An 18,045-nucleotide genomic window follows, 5' to 3' on the forward strand; every position below is an offset into this window, starting at 1 on the left:
GGAATCTCCTCCCTACCAGTGTCCTTTTGAAGCAAAGATGATGAATTATTTTCTCCACTGTCACCCTTAGCCCAAACCATTGGACACAGTAGGGGCTCAACAGAAGTGCCCTTTGATTTGAACACTGCCCTCTCCCATTTGGCAGCTCCAGTAGCGAAGAAAGATTGGGTGTATTGTCTGTGCAATTGAAATCAGGTCTCTGGGTCCCGTAGTACCGGAAGGAATCATTTAAGCATTTAGATGAGCCCTACAAACCAGGATTCCGTTAGGGAGGGGTGATCTGTCTTAGCTTCTCCCAATCACTGAAAGAACGGGACCCCAAAACAAGGAATTCAAGGGAAAAGTCTGGGATCCTGGGTGGGGAGGGGATGGAGGCCTGTGTGTACAGGACGACCCTGGGCTGGGGAGGGCAGAGGAGGGCAGGGGAGGGAGGCCTGGCGGGAGAGCCCAGGGCTGAGTAACACCTCTCCCGGACAAGCCGAAGGTGTGAGTCACTGGTGAGCGCGGCTGGAGCAAGGGGTGGCCTGAGTCACAGCCCTGGGGGAGGTCGGAGGGTCTGACAGATAGAGAAGTCTGTAAACCCGGGGGTGGAATTGAGTGGGAAGTGGGTTTCAAAGGAGCTCCTCCCTGGGGGGTGGGGGTTTACGGTCCTAGAGACTGCGGGGGCTGGAGTTGGGGGAAGCTCCGCGGGCCGCAGGGAGAGGGTGACGGGCGGCAGCCGAGGAAGCCGGCCAGCCCGCGGCGCCGAAATCTCCCGCGCTCTGGAGCTGGCCCCACCTCCCCAGCCGAACCTCACGCCCCTCCGCGCGGCGCGGCGCGGCCCGCCAGCCAGCCCCTCCCTCCCGCCACCCTCCCGACGTCACCCCAGGCCCCGGCTGGCCGGCAGAGTCCCCGCCCCACATCGCCCGCGACCAGCCGGGCAGCCCGCCGCGAGTCGCCAGTGACGGCACTGCAGGGTGCGTGGCCAATCGGCGCGGCCCCGGAGGAGGCGGCCTCCGCCCCGCCTCCCGCGCCCAGAGCCAATGAGGCGCCGGAGCTGGGGGCCGCGACTGGGTGAGGGGTCACGAGTCCCCGCCCCATCCTCCCCTTTCCCCTTTGCCCCGCCCTTTCCCGCCCGCCACCCGCCCCCCTCCACCAGCCCCGCGCCGCGGCTGGTGCAGGTCCCCGCGCTGGGCCCGCCCCCACCCCTCCCGCAGGCCCGCCAGCGCGCCTCACGGCTCCCGTCTCCCCTCCCTCCTTCTCTCTCACACGCCTAGCGCAATGGCGGCGGCCGCGGCGGAGCAGCAACAGTTCTACCTGCTCCTGGGAAACCTGCTCAGCCCCGACAATGTGGTCCGGAAACAGGCAGAGGTAACCGAGCTCGTCGCCCCTGACTCCGTGCCCCGGCCGGCACGCCGGCCTGCCCCCGACGCCGCCCCTCCGGGCCTCGGTCGCTCAGCCGCGGCCGCGCAGGCCGGGGCCGGGCGGCGGCCGCGTAGCCCACGTGTGAGGCGGCCCGCGGCTCCCGGCCGTGCCCCCGGGCCCTTCCGGCCCTTGTCGCCGCGGCGCCCGGAGCCAGTTACCTCCCCGCCACCCCTCGCACACACGTGCGGCCACTCCTGACACGCTGCCCCCGCCCAGATGGGGAAGCCGGGCGGCGGGGAGGGATGTGGGGTGTGGGGCGGGCCGCGGGGCTCCCCTCGCCCCTTTCCCGCTTTCTCCCCGTGGGAGCCTTCCCCGCCCTTCCAGCCTCGGTCTCCAGCCGGCCTCGCCCTCCTGGGTCCCCAAACCCTGCCCGCTACCTGACCCTTCACCCCGGCCTCTCTCCTGTCCCCTCTTTCTTCGCTACTGTCGTTCCCTCCCTCCCCCATCCCCTCCTTTCGAAATGTGTGTCTTGCTCTCTTGCCTTTCCACTCACTCCATTTAGTCCTCTTTCTCTTGTCTAGTTTCCTGACAATCCATCGGAAGCTGGATTTCCCTCCTCCCCCCCCCCCCGCCCCCCGCCCCCGGCCCTCGCCACAATTCTGTAAAGTTGCCTTTAGGGTTTCTTTCTAAGCCGCTTGCACCTTACTTTATTCTTCCTTTAGACAAATTTTCTTTGATCTATAGAGATTTGTGGTCTCATTACTGCGATGTCCTGGGACTTCCGTTGTTTAAGTGGGCCAGTGCCACCATATGTTTAAGTCTTTAATTTCATGAAATCCAACCTGAATCAATCAGTCAATCTCTCTCTCTCTCTCTCTTTTTTTTTTTTCTTTTACCTCCTCTGACTGCTGGCCTCCAAAATGTGGAGCTGTGGATATTTTCAAGAGACAGCATTTCAGATGTATCTTCAAGTTCTTTTACCAAGTAGCAGTGAGAAACACTTGGTTTAGTAGAAGACTGATGTTAAGGCTGTCAGTGTTGAGACCACAATACATACGTGAGACAGTATAAGGGAAGGGCAGAAACTTTCCAGTTTCTTTTAAGTGCATTATAAGAACCTGTCTTCAAACTTGGTTATATGTGGAGTTCTCTGCCACCATGTGATCGAAGATTTTTAGAAGATTCAACAAAAGATGTTCAACCAGATGTTTTTAGGGAGCAAAATTCATTTTACGTGTAGCTAACAAAATTGGGGGACGAGTCCTCTTCTGTACTCCTGGGTTTTATAGATAAACTTTAGAATCACAATGTTGTTAGTACTTACTTTGAATAGGTTAGGATATGCTGGTTATACTTAGTGGTTTTATAATATTTGAAGTAAATACACTGGAAGTTCAGTTCTGTATGAGAACGCGCTTTAAACAACTATTTAATGATTTTTGCTTCATGTATTATACATGTGATATGTGTTCAGGGTAAAATTTTAAACAGTGCAAATAGTTTTTTATCCCTTTCCCCAAAGGTAACCACTTTTAAGTGTCTTGTGAGTTATCCCTGAAAATAGCTTCACAAGTATAAATGTATACATTCATTTTTACATGAATGGACCTTAATACACATACACATATAATTCATATGCTGTGAACCTGGATTTTTCACTCCATATATTTCATGTTGCCACATACAAGATTTTGTTAAAGCAGCTATGTAGTAGTCCATAATATGGATGTATTATTTATTCAACCAACCCACCTATGAAAGGACATTAAGGTTTCTAGTGTCCTTTTAAAAATAAGAGTACATGCATACTTATCTTTTCAGACTTTGCCAGGTTTACTTGAAATACTTAAAAGTAGTATTTGTCCTTGGAAGTAAAGTGCATTTATTAGTTGCATCAATTTGCACTCCTGTATTAGTGGGATGTGATGATGCCTATGAAAACATTTTAATGCATTCTGCTAACTCTGGGGGTAATTTTTCACCAAAATAAGTTCCTAATCCCAAACCATAATAGAAATTGCCATGTGTTACAAAGCAGAACAGCATTGTAATTAGTAAGCTAGTTTAATTCTCCCTCTTCCCTCCAGTTGCTTAAGTCTCTATTGTCAAGCCTAGTGGGGAATCTCTCTTCTATTGAACTAAATACCAGTGTCTGGTTCAGCTTGAATTCCGATTGGTGCCTGTTGTAAATCTTTTATCACTTGCATCACTTTGGGGATAATTAGCAGCATTCAGCACATTTTCTCATAAAGAACAATTGGAAAGTATAGTTGACCGTAGAACAACACAGAGGTTAGGGACACCAGCTCCCACCCCCCTAACACTCCCAAAACTTAACTACTGATAGCCTCCTGTTGACTGGAAGCCTTACCAATAACATAAACAGCCAGTTTACACATATTTTGTATGTGTGTTATATACAGTATTTTTACAACAAAGAAAGAGGAAAAAAACATTATTAAGGAAATCATAAAGTGAAAAGATACATTCCAGTACTGTACTGTATTTATCCCCCTCAGAAATCCACATATAAGTAGACCTGCACAGTTCAAACCCATGTTCAAGGTTCAGCTGTACTGTCAGTCTTTTTATTCCTAGTGAAAACATTCAGGTAGTACATTTTTACTTTCTTTGTATATCCCAGGAATATATTAATGTGTGAAGTAAGTCTTATAAAACAGAATATTCTTAATTTGACACCAAAAAAGGTAAATGTTAGAGGGGAAGTTTCCTGATGTCACATAACACAAAGTTTGACTGTAAATAGAGCTTAAGAAAGCAAAATATTAGTTGGAAAAGTAAATAGCTGTGCATAATGATACTTTAATGCCCCTTTTTTTGCCTTATGAAATGAGCTGTTTATAAGTAATGAAGCCAAATTAAATTGAGTATTACAGTCTGATATGGCAAATATAGAAATTTTTTTAACTAAAAATTGGCAAAAGTTCAGTAAGTATTTTTGTAATTTACTCAGTCAAAATAAAAATACTTAGTTGACACAAATATTGAACTGTTGACTAAGGTAACTTGCATTCAAACATGAAATGAAGTACAGTAAAGGACTCATTGTAATATATTGTTGAAATCATTGAAAGTCTTGAAAAGTTTTAAAAGTTTTAAAATTTCCATTATATAAACTATCTGGTAGGATTTATGTTATATTTCTGTTAAATCTTCAAGAATTTTTCTCTTTAACTTTACAAAAAATGTTTCTGATGCTTGAAGAAATGATTTAAATGCTTCTAAGTCTAAAAATACAATGATTAACATGAATAAACAATTTGAATAAATAGTTGACAGGTAGTACAAAGTTGAATGTCCATGGCATTCATGACTGGACATTTTTATGTGACACAAGCTTAAGTATTTTATTAAACATATGCTTGGATTTTATATTCTTAGTTTTTCCATTGACTTTGTTCTTCATTGATTGTAGTATAGAACTACATCAATGAGATTTGAATTGGAGGAGGGTAATGTATTGAAAAATATACCTGATTTTTGAGGAACCAGGTTGTTTATTTACTAGGTAAAAATTGTACCAGGTAAAACTTGCCCCCTCTTTTCATATGCAAGGTTGGCTCACCATAAATATTTATGGAATGAGTGAAATGAGTATTTATTAGCGTTTCTCTTTTGTATGGACAGAAAAGGGGGAGGTGAAATACTTTGCATTGTGTGAATGTGCATGGTGAAATCAAATGGAGTTGAAATTCTGTTTGCCAGGAAACTGGCAACATTCATTGAACCTGCCTGGCCTAGGGCTAGGAATATTCTTCGAAAGATTGTTTATATATTCTTTATATAGATATTCTTTACATTTACTGCACTCTGATGTGCTAAGTGCTGGAATACAAGGAGATACCAGCCCTGTCTTGGTGGCACTCTGTCCGTTTAGGGTTTTAAGGTTGTGCTCTTTTTGCCAAACTGTTATCCTTGACCAATGTTATGGTGTAAATGTAATACTATATCTGGATTGCTACAGTGGAACATAACAAATGGGAGAACCCTCTCTCAGGAGTCAGATGTCACTCATACCAAACTCTCTCTCCATTGACTTCTAATTCTAATTCCTTATGGAATAGAGTTCAGTATTGGACTTAATATTTCTAAGTCTCTACTAGAATTAGCACAGTATAACTGTCACACTAATAGTCCCAGCTGGGCATGGTTTTCCGAGAGTGATATCCTAACAAAGAATTTTTTTCTGAAACTTGATTTAGACCACTGGAAATTTAACTGTTTAACATTTATGGCAGATACAGTGCATCAGGAGCTAGGCTAGATACAAAAATAAAAAGGCATTTTTATTATACACTGAGAGACTGTGTTTAAATGGAAAGGCTACACCGGTCGTTCAGTTGCATTCATAAAGATTAAGTGAGAAACCTCAAGGTACATTTCCATTTTTGCAATCATCTTATGAATATCTCTACATAAATTATCTCATTTCTGTATACATAAATTCAGACCATCTTCTCTCCTCAGCTGTGAATGCTTGTCACAGTTTTTGGCATTGTTGTATTCCTCTGTGCTTACGCGCTTGAGAGGAACTTGATTTTATCAGAGGATTTTGAATTCTCCTCTTCCCCCCAGATGTGTTCTTTCATTGAGATAGGTTTGAGAAGTTTGAAAACTGTGCAGCACTGCATAAACAGAACTGACTGGTTGGTGGAGTCAGACCCCAGGAGCAAAACCCAGAAAGAACATTCGGTGCTGGGGAGATTTTGAATACGGTTGGCCTCAGGAAACCAGAGTTCTCTCCAGCATTTATTGTATTTGACCTTGGGCAGGTCATTTAACTTCTGAGCCTTTATTCCAGTATCTGTCAATATCTCAGTGATGCCACAAAGCGCTTAATAGAAATTACGAGGTAGATGTGCATTTGGGGAGACCCTGTTTTCCCACTCTTTTCCTTGTCACTTCTGTCCAGAGGAACTAGGTAGGTTATAGGAACTAGGTAGGTTATAGGGGCTATTATAGGGGCTATTAGAGAGTAGACAAGTGAAGAGTTGTCTTTGGGAGAACAATTCTATACTTCAAATAATGATTTTTTTCCACAGTAAAAGACTACTATTACAGAATTCTTTATTTTATTTTATTTTTTTAATGTTTGTTTTTGAGAGAGAGAGAGAGAGACAGAGCGTGTTTTAATGTTTATTTTTGAGAGAGGGAGACACAGAATCCAAAGCAGGCTCCAGGCTCTGAGCTGTCAGCACACGGCCTGATGTGGGGCTCGAACTCATGGACTGCGAGATTTTGACCTCAGCCAAAGTCGGGACGCTTAACCGACAGAGCCATCCAGACGCCCCTGTTATAGAATTCTTAGAATACATGCACATGAATCTGTACTTCTCTTTAGCTTTTGTAGACAATATATACTTAGATCCTATATTTTGATCTACTCTGACAATCTGTCTTTTAATTGGTGTCAACTTTTTATTGTTAACCAATTTGCTCATTTTACATTATTCATGGAGAAGGGAAGCAGTGCCCCGAGTCACAAAACTACATTTCTAGAATATTAAAACAGTATTAAAGAAATTATGTTAAAATCTCCTGGCCAAATTTCTCCTGGCCATATTCATTTATTTGTGTATATAATATGGTTTTAGTATAATCCCTCTCTCGAAAGAAGAATTTGAATACTTTCTTCCCTTTCTTGGATTTACTTCATCTGAAGTATGTTTCTGGTCGTTTGTAAGTAGTGGTAACATAAACCAATTCTACGTCATCTGATCTAGAAAATGTTGACAAGATAAGTAGTTTTCCATGATGTAAAGGGATACTGGGTAAGCACTTGCTTTATAGCATGGTGGCTCAGGTCACATTTAAGAATTTTTTGGCCCTTATAGGCCTTGAGTTTTGTTATTCACAGAAGCAAAAGTTGGGAAAATATGCACTTACATTAGAAAAATCTAAGAGCTAAATGTAGAAAGGAGCTTGAAAGTCACTCCCTGGACATCCTCTCTTTCCTTACCAGGAGAAAATTTTAACACCAGACCTAGATTACATGACTTCGTATGCACAGACCTTTCCCAGTCTTATTTCATTTTTTTTCACTGGTGTGCTCGTGAAGTTTTTGAACATCTTCTAACCTTTAATGTTTTTCTTTTCCCTGAAGGAAACCTACGAGAATATCCCAGGCCAGTCAAAGATCACATTCCTCTTACAAGCCATCAGAAATACAACAGCTGCTGAGGAGGTACTATTTTAATATTTGAGGATATGACATTCTTACAAAACAAAATACAAAGTTGGGTATTAGATGGTGGTCCATGTGGGTAATGAGAACTGGTGATTACTGCATAGATGGTACCAGAACTTTGAACTTATATTTGCGAAAAGCTACTTTGCAGTTACATTTTTTTTAAGTACTCTATTAAATAATTTCTCTTTTCCATGTCAGATGATGTGTTCAGGATATTTGAGTTAATAGTTTTTAAATAATTACATAAAAATTTATTAAATTTAAGTGATTTCTGTGGTTATAAAAAATATTTCTTCCTTGAAACCATCCTAAAGGAGGAAATTTAATTCATTCGTTGTTTTAGTATGTTGCCAGATGTTTCTGAAAAAATATGTTTTGTCTGTCTTTAAAATTCTTATGCTTATTATAATCATCCCTAGGTGGTGAATAAGATGTGTTAAAGATGTTTAGGAACAAAGAGACACTTTGTTGAATCCTTTATAAACTGGTTTTTAGCAAATGACCTGATGACTGTACCAAATTCAAATGTGTTTTTCTTACTGGTTTTATATGCATTAGCAGCTGATTTTTTTTTCTTGCCCAAAGTAATATCCTTACATATATTGAACGTTAAGTGAATATTTTATTTATTTCAGAAAAGGTGTCAAAATATCCAAGTCTAGAAAACTAATCCCACCTATGAAACATGGAATTTAGAATGTGTAAAGTGAGGGGTGTTCTAGCTGGCTTGTTGATAGAGCATGCTACTCCTGATCTCAGGATCATGAGTTTGAACCCCACATTGGGAATAGAGGTTACTTTCAAAAAATAAAAAAGTGACAATTTGTAAAGTGAGACTTTTGTTAATATTAAAACATGATGGAAACAAAGCCACACTAAATGTCTACATACTATTACACGTGACTTCTTGTAGTCAGTTGGTTTAAATTGGCAATTTAATGTTCTGTGGTATTACTTAAAAACAGTATGAAAGTACCCCAGTTTGTTTTTTGTTAATTTTTCTTTTCAATGTTTATTTATTTTTGAAGGAAAGAGACAGAGTGTGAGTGGGGGAGGGGCAGAGAGAGGGAGACACAGAATCTGAAACGGGCTCCAGGCTCTGAACTGTCAGCGCAGAGCCTGACATGGGGCTCGAACTCACAAACTGAGATTGTGACCTGAGCTGAAGTCAGTCGCTTAATCAACTGAGCCACCTGGGTGCCCCGAAAGTGCCCCAGTTTTTAAAAATAGATGACTGGGGCGCCTGGGTGGCTCAGTCGGTTGAGCGTCCAGCTTGGTCTCAGGTCATGATCTCACAGTTCGTGAGTTTGAGCTCTGCGTCAGGCTCTGTGCTGACAGCTCAGAGCCTGGAGCCTGTTTCGGATTCTGTGTCTTCCTCTCTCTCTCTGACCCTCCCCCGTTCATGCTCTGTCTCTCTCTGTCTCAAAAGTAAATAAACGTTAAAATAAATAAATAAATAATTAAAATAGATGACAAAAGGTGCTTCTTTACCTTTGTAATATATCCTTTAATTCCAAATGAATGTTAAAATATGAAGAATAAACATAAAGTAACATCTCTAGAAACAATTGGCTATTTTAATTCTTGAAAATTGAATCAAGTTAATTATGAAACACATTTTAAAGCCAAGAATAAATAATACTAAAACTGTCGAATTTTACTTTTAAAAACCTACATTGAACCTGTTTTAAATTTTTTTTTTTTTTCAACGTTTATTTATTTTTGGGACAGAGAGAGACAGAGCATGAATGGGGGAGGGGCAGAGAGAGAGGGAGACACAGAATCGGAAACAGGCTCCAGGCTCTGAGCCATCAGCCCAGAGCCCGACGTGGGGCTCGAACTCGGGGACCGCGAGATCGTGACCTGGCTGAAGTCGGACGCTTAACCGACTGCGCCACCCAGGCGCCCCTTGAACCTGTTTTAAATCTTGAATTAGATGATGATTATGAACTAGCCTCAGTGTCTTCATTATTTTCAGTATGTGAGAACTGCACAAATTTTAGGCACTTTTACAGGGATTTTAACCATTTTGAACCCTTTCTAGAGCATTGAAATTTCTTTAAAAGTTTGCTGTTTGCCAAAATTGAAATAAGATTCAGGGCCACCTGGGTGGCTCAGTCCTTTAAGCATCCAACTTGGGCTCAGGTCATAATCTCTCAGTTTGTGGGTTCAAGAGCCTGCTTCGGATTCTGTGTCTCCCTCTCTGTCTCTGCCCCTCCCTTGCTCACTGTCTGTCTCTGTCTCTGTCTCTCAAAAATAAACAAACATTAAAAAAAATTTTTTTAAGTAAAAAAAGATTCAGTGAAAAATAACTTCAGGAAAAAATTGGCACATTTTATTTGTATAGCTTAACTTTTTTTTGTTGGTCATAGTCCTAAAGTAATTATAGTGGTAATGAGTAGCCCATGAAAAATTGGGTTTAATAGTTTTAATGGCTTATTTATTTAGTATGATAAAATTTTAGAATGATTTTTTTCTTGACTCATTATAATCTAAAGGAATATCATACAAAAAACGCCAAACTTAAATATAGTCTACAGATTTTTAATTGGGATAAGAATGTACACATTGATATTGATTAGCACTTGTAGGCATTAGGAACTTGTAATGTTTGTCTGCTTGAATGAAGCATAAAGATAAATGGATTTGATAGCATGTTATCAAAGGTTAATGAAAGGGCTGTGATACAGTGAGATAAGGCCAGGCTGGGAGTAAGATTAGGTATACTGGAATGAGAAGTAGGACAAGAGCATTCTAGAGTTTGCAGTTTATATTAATACTTATTTTTCTTCAAAAAATCTATTAGAAATAGCAATTAAAGATAAGTTTACCATTGCTAAGGTATATTTTTTATTTGTGATCTGATGTGTTCAGGGCTTTTCCTTTCCTTATTAACAAAAAGAGCTTTTGGGTAGCATGTCAGTACAGTAGACTAATGTGATTAGAGAGAGTTTTATGTATTTTATCTTTTTTAAAAAGAATCTAGCAAAGTGCTTTAGAAATGAATTGTAAAATACACCCATGGTGGAGTGAATGTAGTTTGTTAAAAATTGTTTCTCTTGAAAGATACCAAGTTCTTAACCATGCTCTCCATTTATAGGCTAGACAAATGGCTGCCGTTCTCCTAAGACGTCTTTTGTCCTCTGCATTTGATGAAGTCTATCCAACTCTTCCTTCTGATGTTCAGACTGCCATCAAGAGTGAGCTACTGATGATTATTCAAATGGAAACCCAGTCTAGCATGAGGAAAAAAATCTGTGATATTGCTGCAGAACTGGCCAGGAATTTAATAGGTGTGTATGCAAATACATTCATTATTACGTTTTGGAAGAAAATGAGTATATTCTTCCTTTTTTTTTTTTTTTTCTAAAGTGGAGTCTTTTTAAAATTTTTTAAAAAATGTTTATGTATTTATTTTTGAGAGAGTTGGGGAGGAGCAGAGAGAAGGAGGCAGAATCCCAAGCAGGTTCCACTCTGCCAGCATAGGGCCTGAACCCACAAACTGAGATTATGACCTAAGCTGAAATCAAGAATCAGACACTTAACTGACTGAGCCACCGGTGGAGTCTTTTTAAAGGAAGATTTATAAGTACCTGAGTACCATTTATTCTGTTCAAAATGAGAGTGATTATGGATTCTGCATTTAAAGCCAAAAATCCGATGTTTTGAAGTGCAGTCATAATACTTACTTGTTGGTTTTCAGAGCATCTGTGTGGAGAAATAATTTTGTAGTTTGCTTGAAAATTAATCAGTTTTATTTCCCCCCTAATCTGTTAATTTTTGAAAGCACAGTCTAATTTATAACCCGTTTTGTAGATTAAACTTGCCAACAGAAGTAAAAATCAGTGGACTCCAGGAGATTTGGTGTTACATCTGTATGATAATAAATTTTGCAATAGGCTATTATACCACTATACTGTATACCTTCTAAAATACCCCAAAATATTTTTAAGTGATGAAATAAAAAGAAAATCTCTAAAAATGCACTTTGCCAACAGTCAAACCTTTTTTGGTCACACTAAAAACATTAATAATGTAATTGAATATGCTTTGTTTTTTTTGGGGGGAGGTTCATAGATGTGATTGTAAACTTCATTTAGGCAGCATTTTTAAAGGTTGAAAAGGATACCTCACTAAGATAAGATTTTTTAATCTCCACTACCAGGAATGTAGAAATTCTTGTTCAAGTCAGCTTACAGATATCAACTGATTCCTTAAAACAGGAAATGTGTTGGGGCACCTGGGCAGCTCAGTCGGTTAAGCGTCTGACTTCGGTTTAGGTCATAATCTCACAGTTCATGAGTTCCAGCCCTGCATCAGGCTGTCTGCTGTCAATACAGAGCCTGATTTGGATCCTCTATCTCCCTCTCTCTGCCCCTCCCCTGCTTGCTCTCCCTCTCTCTCTGTCAAAAAACTAAATATTTTTAAAAAGTAGGAAATGTGCTAAATTTTTTATTTTAAATAAGTTCAAAACCCACTGAAACTCTTAATTTTGAATTTTTTAAAAATATTTATTTATTTTGAGAGAGAAAGAGCGTGACCTGGGGAGAGGCAGAGAGAGAGAGAAAGAAGGAGAGAGAAAATCCCAAGCAGGCTTCACATTGTCAGGCAGAGCCCAACATTCGGCTTGATCTCACCAACTGTGAGATCATGACCTGAGCTGAAATCAAGAGTTGGGACACTTAACCCACTGAGCCACCAGGTGCCCCTTAATTTTGAAAAAAAGAAAGAAAAGGCTGGTGAACCCCCATTGTTTTCTGGGTCTTCTGTGACCAAACTTTATAAATGACATCATTTCTAATTCAAAATCACTTAATAATGGAAATGTTTCAAAGTGCTGTCCACAATGATTTTTTTTAAACCATGATTTCATTCCCTTCCACCCGTAAGCATGATCTTTATGTTAAAAGGACTGATTTAAGGGTGTTTCTTTTAATGCCAGCTCTTTAGAAAATAACCATTGCCAGTATCTGTGCTTATGCAACCCAGATGCACAGTTGCTGTTTACAAGATTAGAATGCCATGTTTATGGTTAAAGGACCTAATTTTATTAGGCCGTTTTAAAAATGTGACATTTTCTACTACTAACATACTTTGAGGCTTGTGAAATGAAAGGATTCACCCTTCATTCTTTGAAGTTTTGACTTACATACTTTATGCCTGGATTTCTTTACTTTTAGATGAGGACGGCAACAACCAGTGGCCCGAAGGTTTGAAGTTCCTTTTTGATTCAGTCAGCTCTCAAAATATGGGACTGCGGGAAGCTGCCCTTCACATTTTCTGGTACATACATTGATCTTATTTTCCTGAAAAACTTAAGTGTCATGAATGTACAAAGCACATTTTAATGGATGTTTTAGTCTGACTTTTTAGACTTAAATAATGCCTTTAGATGAGCTTTCTATTTGTGTTGGAAATAAATTGAAAAAACACAAAGCTTTTAATTTCATATTATATTCCTTTTTGTGCACAGCGGTTGTCTGCAATTTATTTTCTATTCTTTGGCTTTTATGATTCCAAACAAGATGGTTTCTTTTCCCTTTGTTGGAGATCGACACAGTATTAAATATATCTTTTAGAAAGCCACTTTAATGATGAAATCTTGAAGAAGAAAGAAAAGGCTGGTGAACCCCCATTGTTTTCTGGGTCTTCTATGACCAAACTTCATAAAAATACATTATTTTAATAAAATCCTGTATATTTACAAGCAAATGGTCTCAGTTTAGAATTAAAAGATGATTTGCACTAAGAAAACTTTGGTGTTATCATACAGTTCTACATTAAAAATATAGTTGGATTTATAACGTTTCAAGATTATATACTTGTTAAGAAATGAGATACACCTTGAATATCAGAAGCGGATAAGGGTAGACATTATACCATCTTCTACTTAATTTGTCAAATGGATCTCATTTGTATCGGTAACCCGGAGTAGAGAATTAATTGCAAGTATTGAATATACTTGTTAGCTACATTTAAAGTAGAGCAGAATCGGGACTCCCTGGGTCACTGACTGAGCCCAGGCACAGATTGTCAGGTAGCTCTGTGACTGCAGCTACCGTCTGCAGCCTCGTGTTTGCTTTTGTCCTGCACTCCAGGTCAGCTTCCTACAGGGACAAGAGTGATAAGGATAAAGTACAGGGCTGGATGGGCTGCTGAGTAGTGTGTGTGCACCTGGGTCACCTCTGCATCCAGCATAATCCTCTCTGCTAATGTTTGTTGCCATTCGCCCAACCCCCAAAGAGGATTACTTGGAAGATGGATGGATGGTGTTCAGCCATCAGGGTTAATGCACACTTAAGTCAGGCTGATGTTTAAGGTTAGATTAGAACATGAGATGTTCTAGCTGACACCTTACTGAAATATGTCATTTTGAAAGAGTACTTTGGATCTTTTTTAGGAACTTTCCTGGAATTTTTGGGAACCAACAGCAGCACTATTTAGACGTTATCAAACGGATGTTAGTTCAGTGTATGCAAGATCAGGAACATCCATCGGTAAATAATTTCAATTCCACTAATACTAACACCTAATTTAATACAACATTTAACTTGTGAATGGGATTTATGTATTTGGAGATTATCTTTAGTTTTAATACTGCAAAATATAAGTACTGGTTTTACTGATGAAAAATTTCATCTTGAGTAAGAAATCTTGACCTTGCATCCATCAGTAATTTCTCATGCTTGACGTTTTTTACTGTTTTCGTATTAGATCAGGACATTATCTGCTAGAGCTACAGCTGCATTTATACTTGCAAATGAGCATAATGTTGCTCTATTCAAACATTTTGCAGACTTGTTACCCGGATTCTTACAGGTAAGAAAACGGTATGAAATAAGTGAAAATTGTATCCTTTTTTGGTTTTCTGTGGTTTCAAATTCTTACCAGAATTCTCGAATGCTTTCATTTATTCAATCAAGTCATTGGCTACTGTGTGCTAGCACTAGGCACTAGAGGGGATCTCTGTCCCCATTGAACTAAATCTCTTGCCTTTCATAGACTCTTAATCTCTTAAAATACCTAGGTTAGGGTTTCTAAAGTTTTCTATGATGCATGATACAAGTAATTTGTTAAGTAATCACATAGGTTATTGCCACTGAATCAACCAAGAAAACCTATGAAATTTAATGCCTATTTTACATAAAGCGAAACTAAAGAGGGGAGGATAAGAAACTTGCCCAAGGTCACAGTGTCAGTAAGTGATGGAACCATGATTTAAACCCAAATCAGACCAAAGTCCTTACTCTTAAACCCAGGGCTTATGATAGTTTGTACTATAAATAGTTTATGGTTAATTGTCACTATTGGATCCTAAGGGTGTTATTATTTTAGGGATACCATCTGCCTCAATCAGAGCATGAAATATGATTGGGTAAGTTAGAACAATTATTGTCAACCTTGTTAGACCCAGATTTTGTAACTTTGCATATTCCATTTTGAAATATTGAAATGCACAGGTAATGTACATATGTATATGCACAAATTTTAAAAATAAAATTATATTGCCCTAAGTTAAAATACAAAGAAGAAATAAGAAGAAAGTAATATGCAATAAAATGGCATGCTTTTCAATATATAAATGGTAGGGCATGACTACAATGAAAGACATAGTAAACTAGGTGTTTTTTATTTTATTTATTTATTTTTTTAGAGCATGCGCGGTTGGGGAAGAGGGGCAGCAGGGGAGCAGGGTGAGAATCTCAAGCAGGTTCCACACTCAGCATAGAACCCAGTGCAGGGCTTGATCCCACCACCCTGTGATAATGACCTGAGCCTAAATCAAGAGTTGGATGCTCAACCGACTGAGTCTCCCAGGCATCCCCAGACTAGGTGATTTTTAAGTGATCTATACAAACTCAGTAGCTAAACATGTGGACTGATAGATATCATTGGCAAGGCCAACACCACAAATGCTGTTATTGATGATTTTATTTCCAGAAATGGTAAAGTTCTGGACAAAACTATGTATTTATTCTAGATTTATACAATATTTACTTTTGGGGGTGGGGGGAATCATGGTACATTAAAACCAGACAAAATCTAATTGTGACTTAGGTTTTAGGTTCAGATCATTATAAGTGAGTTTTTCATTTTTAGAAGTATCTGACATTATCATGTGAGATGCATGGTAAGAAGGTCCTGTGAGTTCCTCGTAAGTATTTGTGTCACAGATGCAGATGTCTAGCAACCCTGGTTTTGGCCCTTCCTGAGTCATTGTGACAACCAAGAAAACTCCTGGGAGAAATGGTGTCCTGTTGAGAACCACCAGGTTAGGATTCAGAAGAGCTAAAATTGAAAAATCCTGTGTGAATTGTACATGATTCAGAGTAATTTTGTAGGATTTAGTAGAAACTTTCCTCTCAGTGCTATCAAATTGAAAAGATAGTTTAGGTCAATGACAAAAAACATTAACTTTTCCATTCTATTGTTTTAGTTTATTACCTAAAAATTTTGAGTTACTCACTGTTGAAGTCTAATCTCAGATTTTTCTTCCCTTGAATTTAGAGTAAGTTAAAATGTTAGCCAAAACTTCTAGGAGTTGTCACTCTTAAATAGTCAGTGGTTGATACAGAATGTATATTTAAATACCACAGTGAGCTAACTCGATGTCATAGAGAAATGAGTAATATTGGACACTTGAAATGTATCCTAGGGCCTAGTATTTATTGTATGTCTGAAAAAGACTAGGATGTGGATGTTGGAAGGACAGAGGGAAGGGATTCCTTCTAGTTATGAAAAGAATTCTTTGACAGCCTCAAGTTTGTTGTGCTGGATGCTATAATTCTGAACTAGATTTAAATCTTTATATGTTTCTAGTTGACAGTCAAAAGGAAGGTGTACATGTGACTGTAGGTAAAATTTCATCATATAGATTGCTAAGTTATTATTTAGCGAAAAATACTCTTTGATAATGCCACTTTGTTGTCTGCCTTTTACTGTTTTGGCAGTGAGGCATCTATAAAGTGACTGTTGAACCCAGACCTTTTTTCCTTTTCTATTTTATTTTTTCCAGGCTGTGAATGACTCCTGCTACCAGAATGACGATTCTGTCTTAAAGTCCCTCGTTGAGATTGCAGATACCGTTCCAAAGTATTTGCGTCCTCATTTAGAAGCTACTTTACAGCTAAGTCTAAAGGTAAATTAAATACTTCAGTAAATGTTCTGTTTATTATTTTCAATGAATAATCTAAACTACGAAATGTGTGCAAATACATCTTCTTTCTAGTTGTGTGGAGACACCAGCCTCAATAATATGCAACGCCAGCTCGCCCTTGAAGTAATCGTGACCCTCTCTGAGACTGCAGCTGCTATGTTAAGAAAACATACCAATATTGTTGCACAGACTAGTAAGTCAAAGATCTTTAAATAATTTGTGTTCATGTGGAAAAACTCTTCAGTGAATTTGCTGAGAATTGTGTAAACTCATAGATTTGTTGAGAATATGATGTCCTTTCAAAACAGGTGAATCTGGAGACGTACATCTCTATACATATTTATGGGCATGGTGGCTATGCTGCACACATCTTGAAATCCCATAATAGGCAAGACATGTGATACCTGGAAACGAATCCAAAGACACAGAAGACCTTTATGGGGAAATTAGATAACATGTTGAAAGACTAGACTAATAGAGGAGCTAAATACCAGATCTTCTGAAATTAATCTAAAATTAATACAATTTCAGTCAGAATCCCAATAGAGTTGGACATGATAAGATTGATCCTAAAATTCATGTAGAATAACACAGGGCCTGAAGTAGCCAAGACCATTTTGATGAGCATAGTGGAGATCTTGCCCTCTCAACTGTGAAGACTTAGAATTTGTTCGTGGCACAGGTGTAGACAAGTGAATCATCTGGAACAAAAAGACCTATAAGCAGATCCACTCACATGGAAACAAAGCTGACTTGAAAAGATAGATAATTGGGGGAAAAAAAAAAAAAAGATAATTGATCAAAGGTCATTTCTGTGGCAAAAATATATTCCAACCTCAGATATCCTATAAACACTAATTTGGGGTGGATTAAACACCTAAATAATAAGTTCATTTTTACGAGTAAATCTTGATGATTGAAAAAGATTTTTTTAAGACTGAATCACAAACCACAGATGCAATATTGCTAAATTTGCAAATACTAAAATAATTTTTTGACCAAATACTCCGTAAGTGAAATTAAAAGATAAGCTGTAGGCTGGGGAAAAGTAGCTGCAGTGGACAGAGTCAACAAAGTTTAAGTACCTAGAAAATAGATGAAGGCTAGGGAACTGGATATTCACAGAGGAGGAATCTGAACTAGCTAATGAGTGCTGGTCAGCCTCAAATACCAGAGTAGTTGTGGAGTCCCAAGTTGTCAGAAAGTTTGACAATACTGAGTGTTGATGAAAGGTGTTGAGCAGGCAGGACTCATACAGCTTCAGGGCACTTCACACGTTGTTGTGAAATAAGACAGTTATCCTTTTAAACTTCCTCTAGGAATGCAAATTTAT

The 18,045-nt window shown here is 39.3% G+C and overlaps 1 protein-coding gene across 2 annotated transcripts in view; it reads left to right on the plus strand.

Moving 5' to 3' along the window:
• IPO5 (importin 5) overlaps positions 1 to 18,045 on the plus strand; it is a 58,297-nt gene that overhangs the window by 13,413 nt on the left and 26,839 nt on the right. The window contains exons 1-9 of one of the 2 annotated variants that reach the window (XM_045481032.1): positions 900 to 1,053; positions 1,257 to 1,350; positions 7,469 to 7,549; positions 10,656 to 10,848; positions 12,736 to 12,838; positions 13,956 to 14,052; positions 14,270 to 14,374; positions 16,572 to 16,694; positions 16,785 to 16,905. In XM_045481032.1, the coding sequence (XP_045336988.1) occupies positions 1,261 to 1,350; positions 7,469 to 7,549; positions 10,656 to 10,848; positions 12,736 to 12,838; positions 13,956 to 14,052; positions 14,270 to 14,374; positions 16,572 to 16,694; positions 16,785 to 16,905 (913 nt within the window). In that variant the 5' untranslated portion in view covers positions 900 to 1,053; positions 1,257 to 1,260. Of the gene's footprint in view, positions 1 to 899; positions 1,054 to 1,256; positions 1,351 to 7,468; positions 7,550 to 10,655; positions 10,849 to 12,735; positions 12,839 to 13,955; positions 14,053 to 14,269; positions 14,375 to 16,571; positions 16,695 to 16,784; positions 16,906 to 18,045 lie in introns of those variants that run through there. The other variant, XM_045481043.1, reaches the window with a different exon arrangement.

The sequence above is a fragment of the Leopardus geoffroyi genome, chromosome A1 (genome assembly GCF_018350155.1).
Source record: "Leopardus geoffroyi isolate Oge1 chromosome A1, O.geoffroyi_Oge1_pat1.0, whole genome shotgun sequence".
In the NCBI taxonomy this organism is placed as follows: Eukaryota; Metazoa; Chordata; class Mammalia; order Carnivora; family Felidae; genus Leopardus; species Leopardus geoffroyi.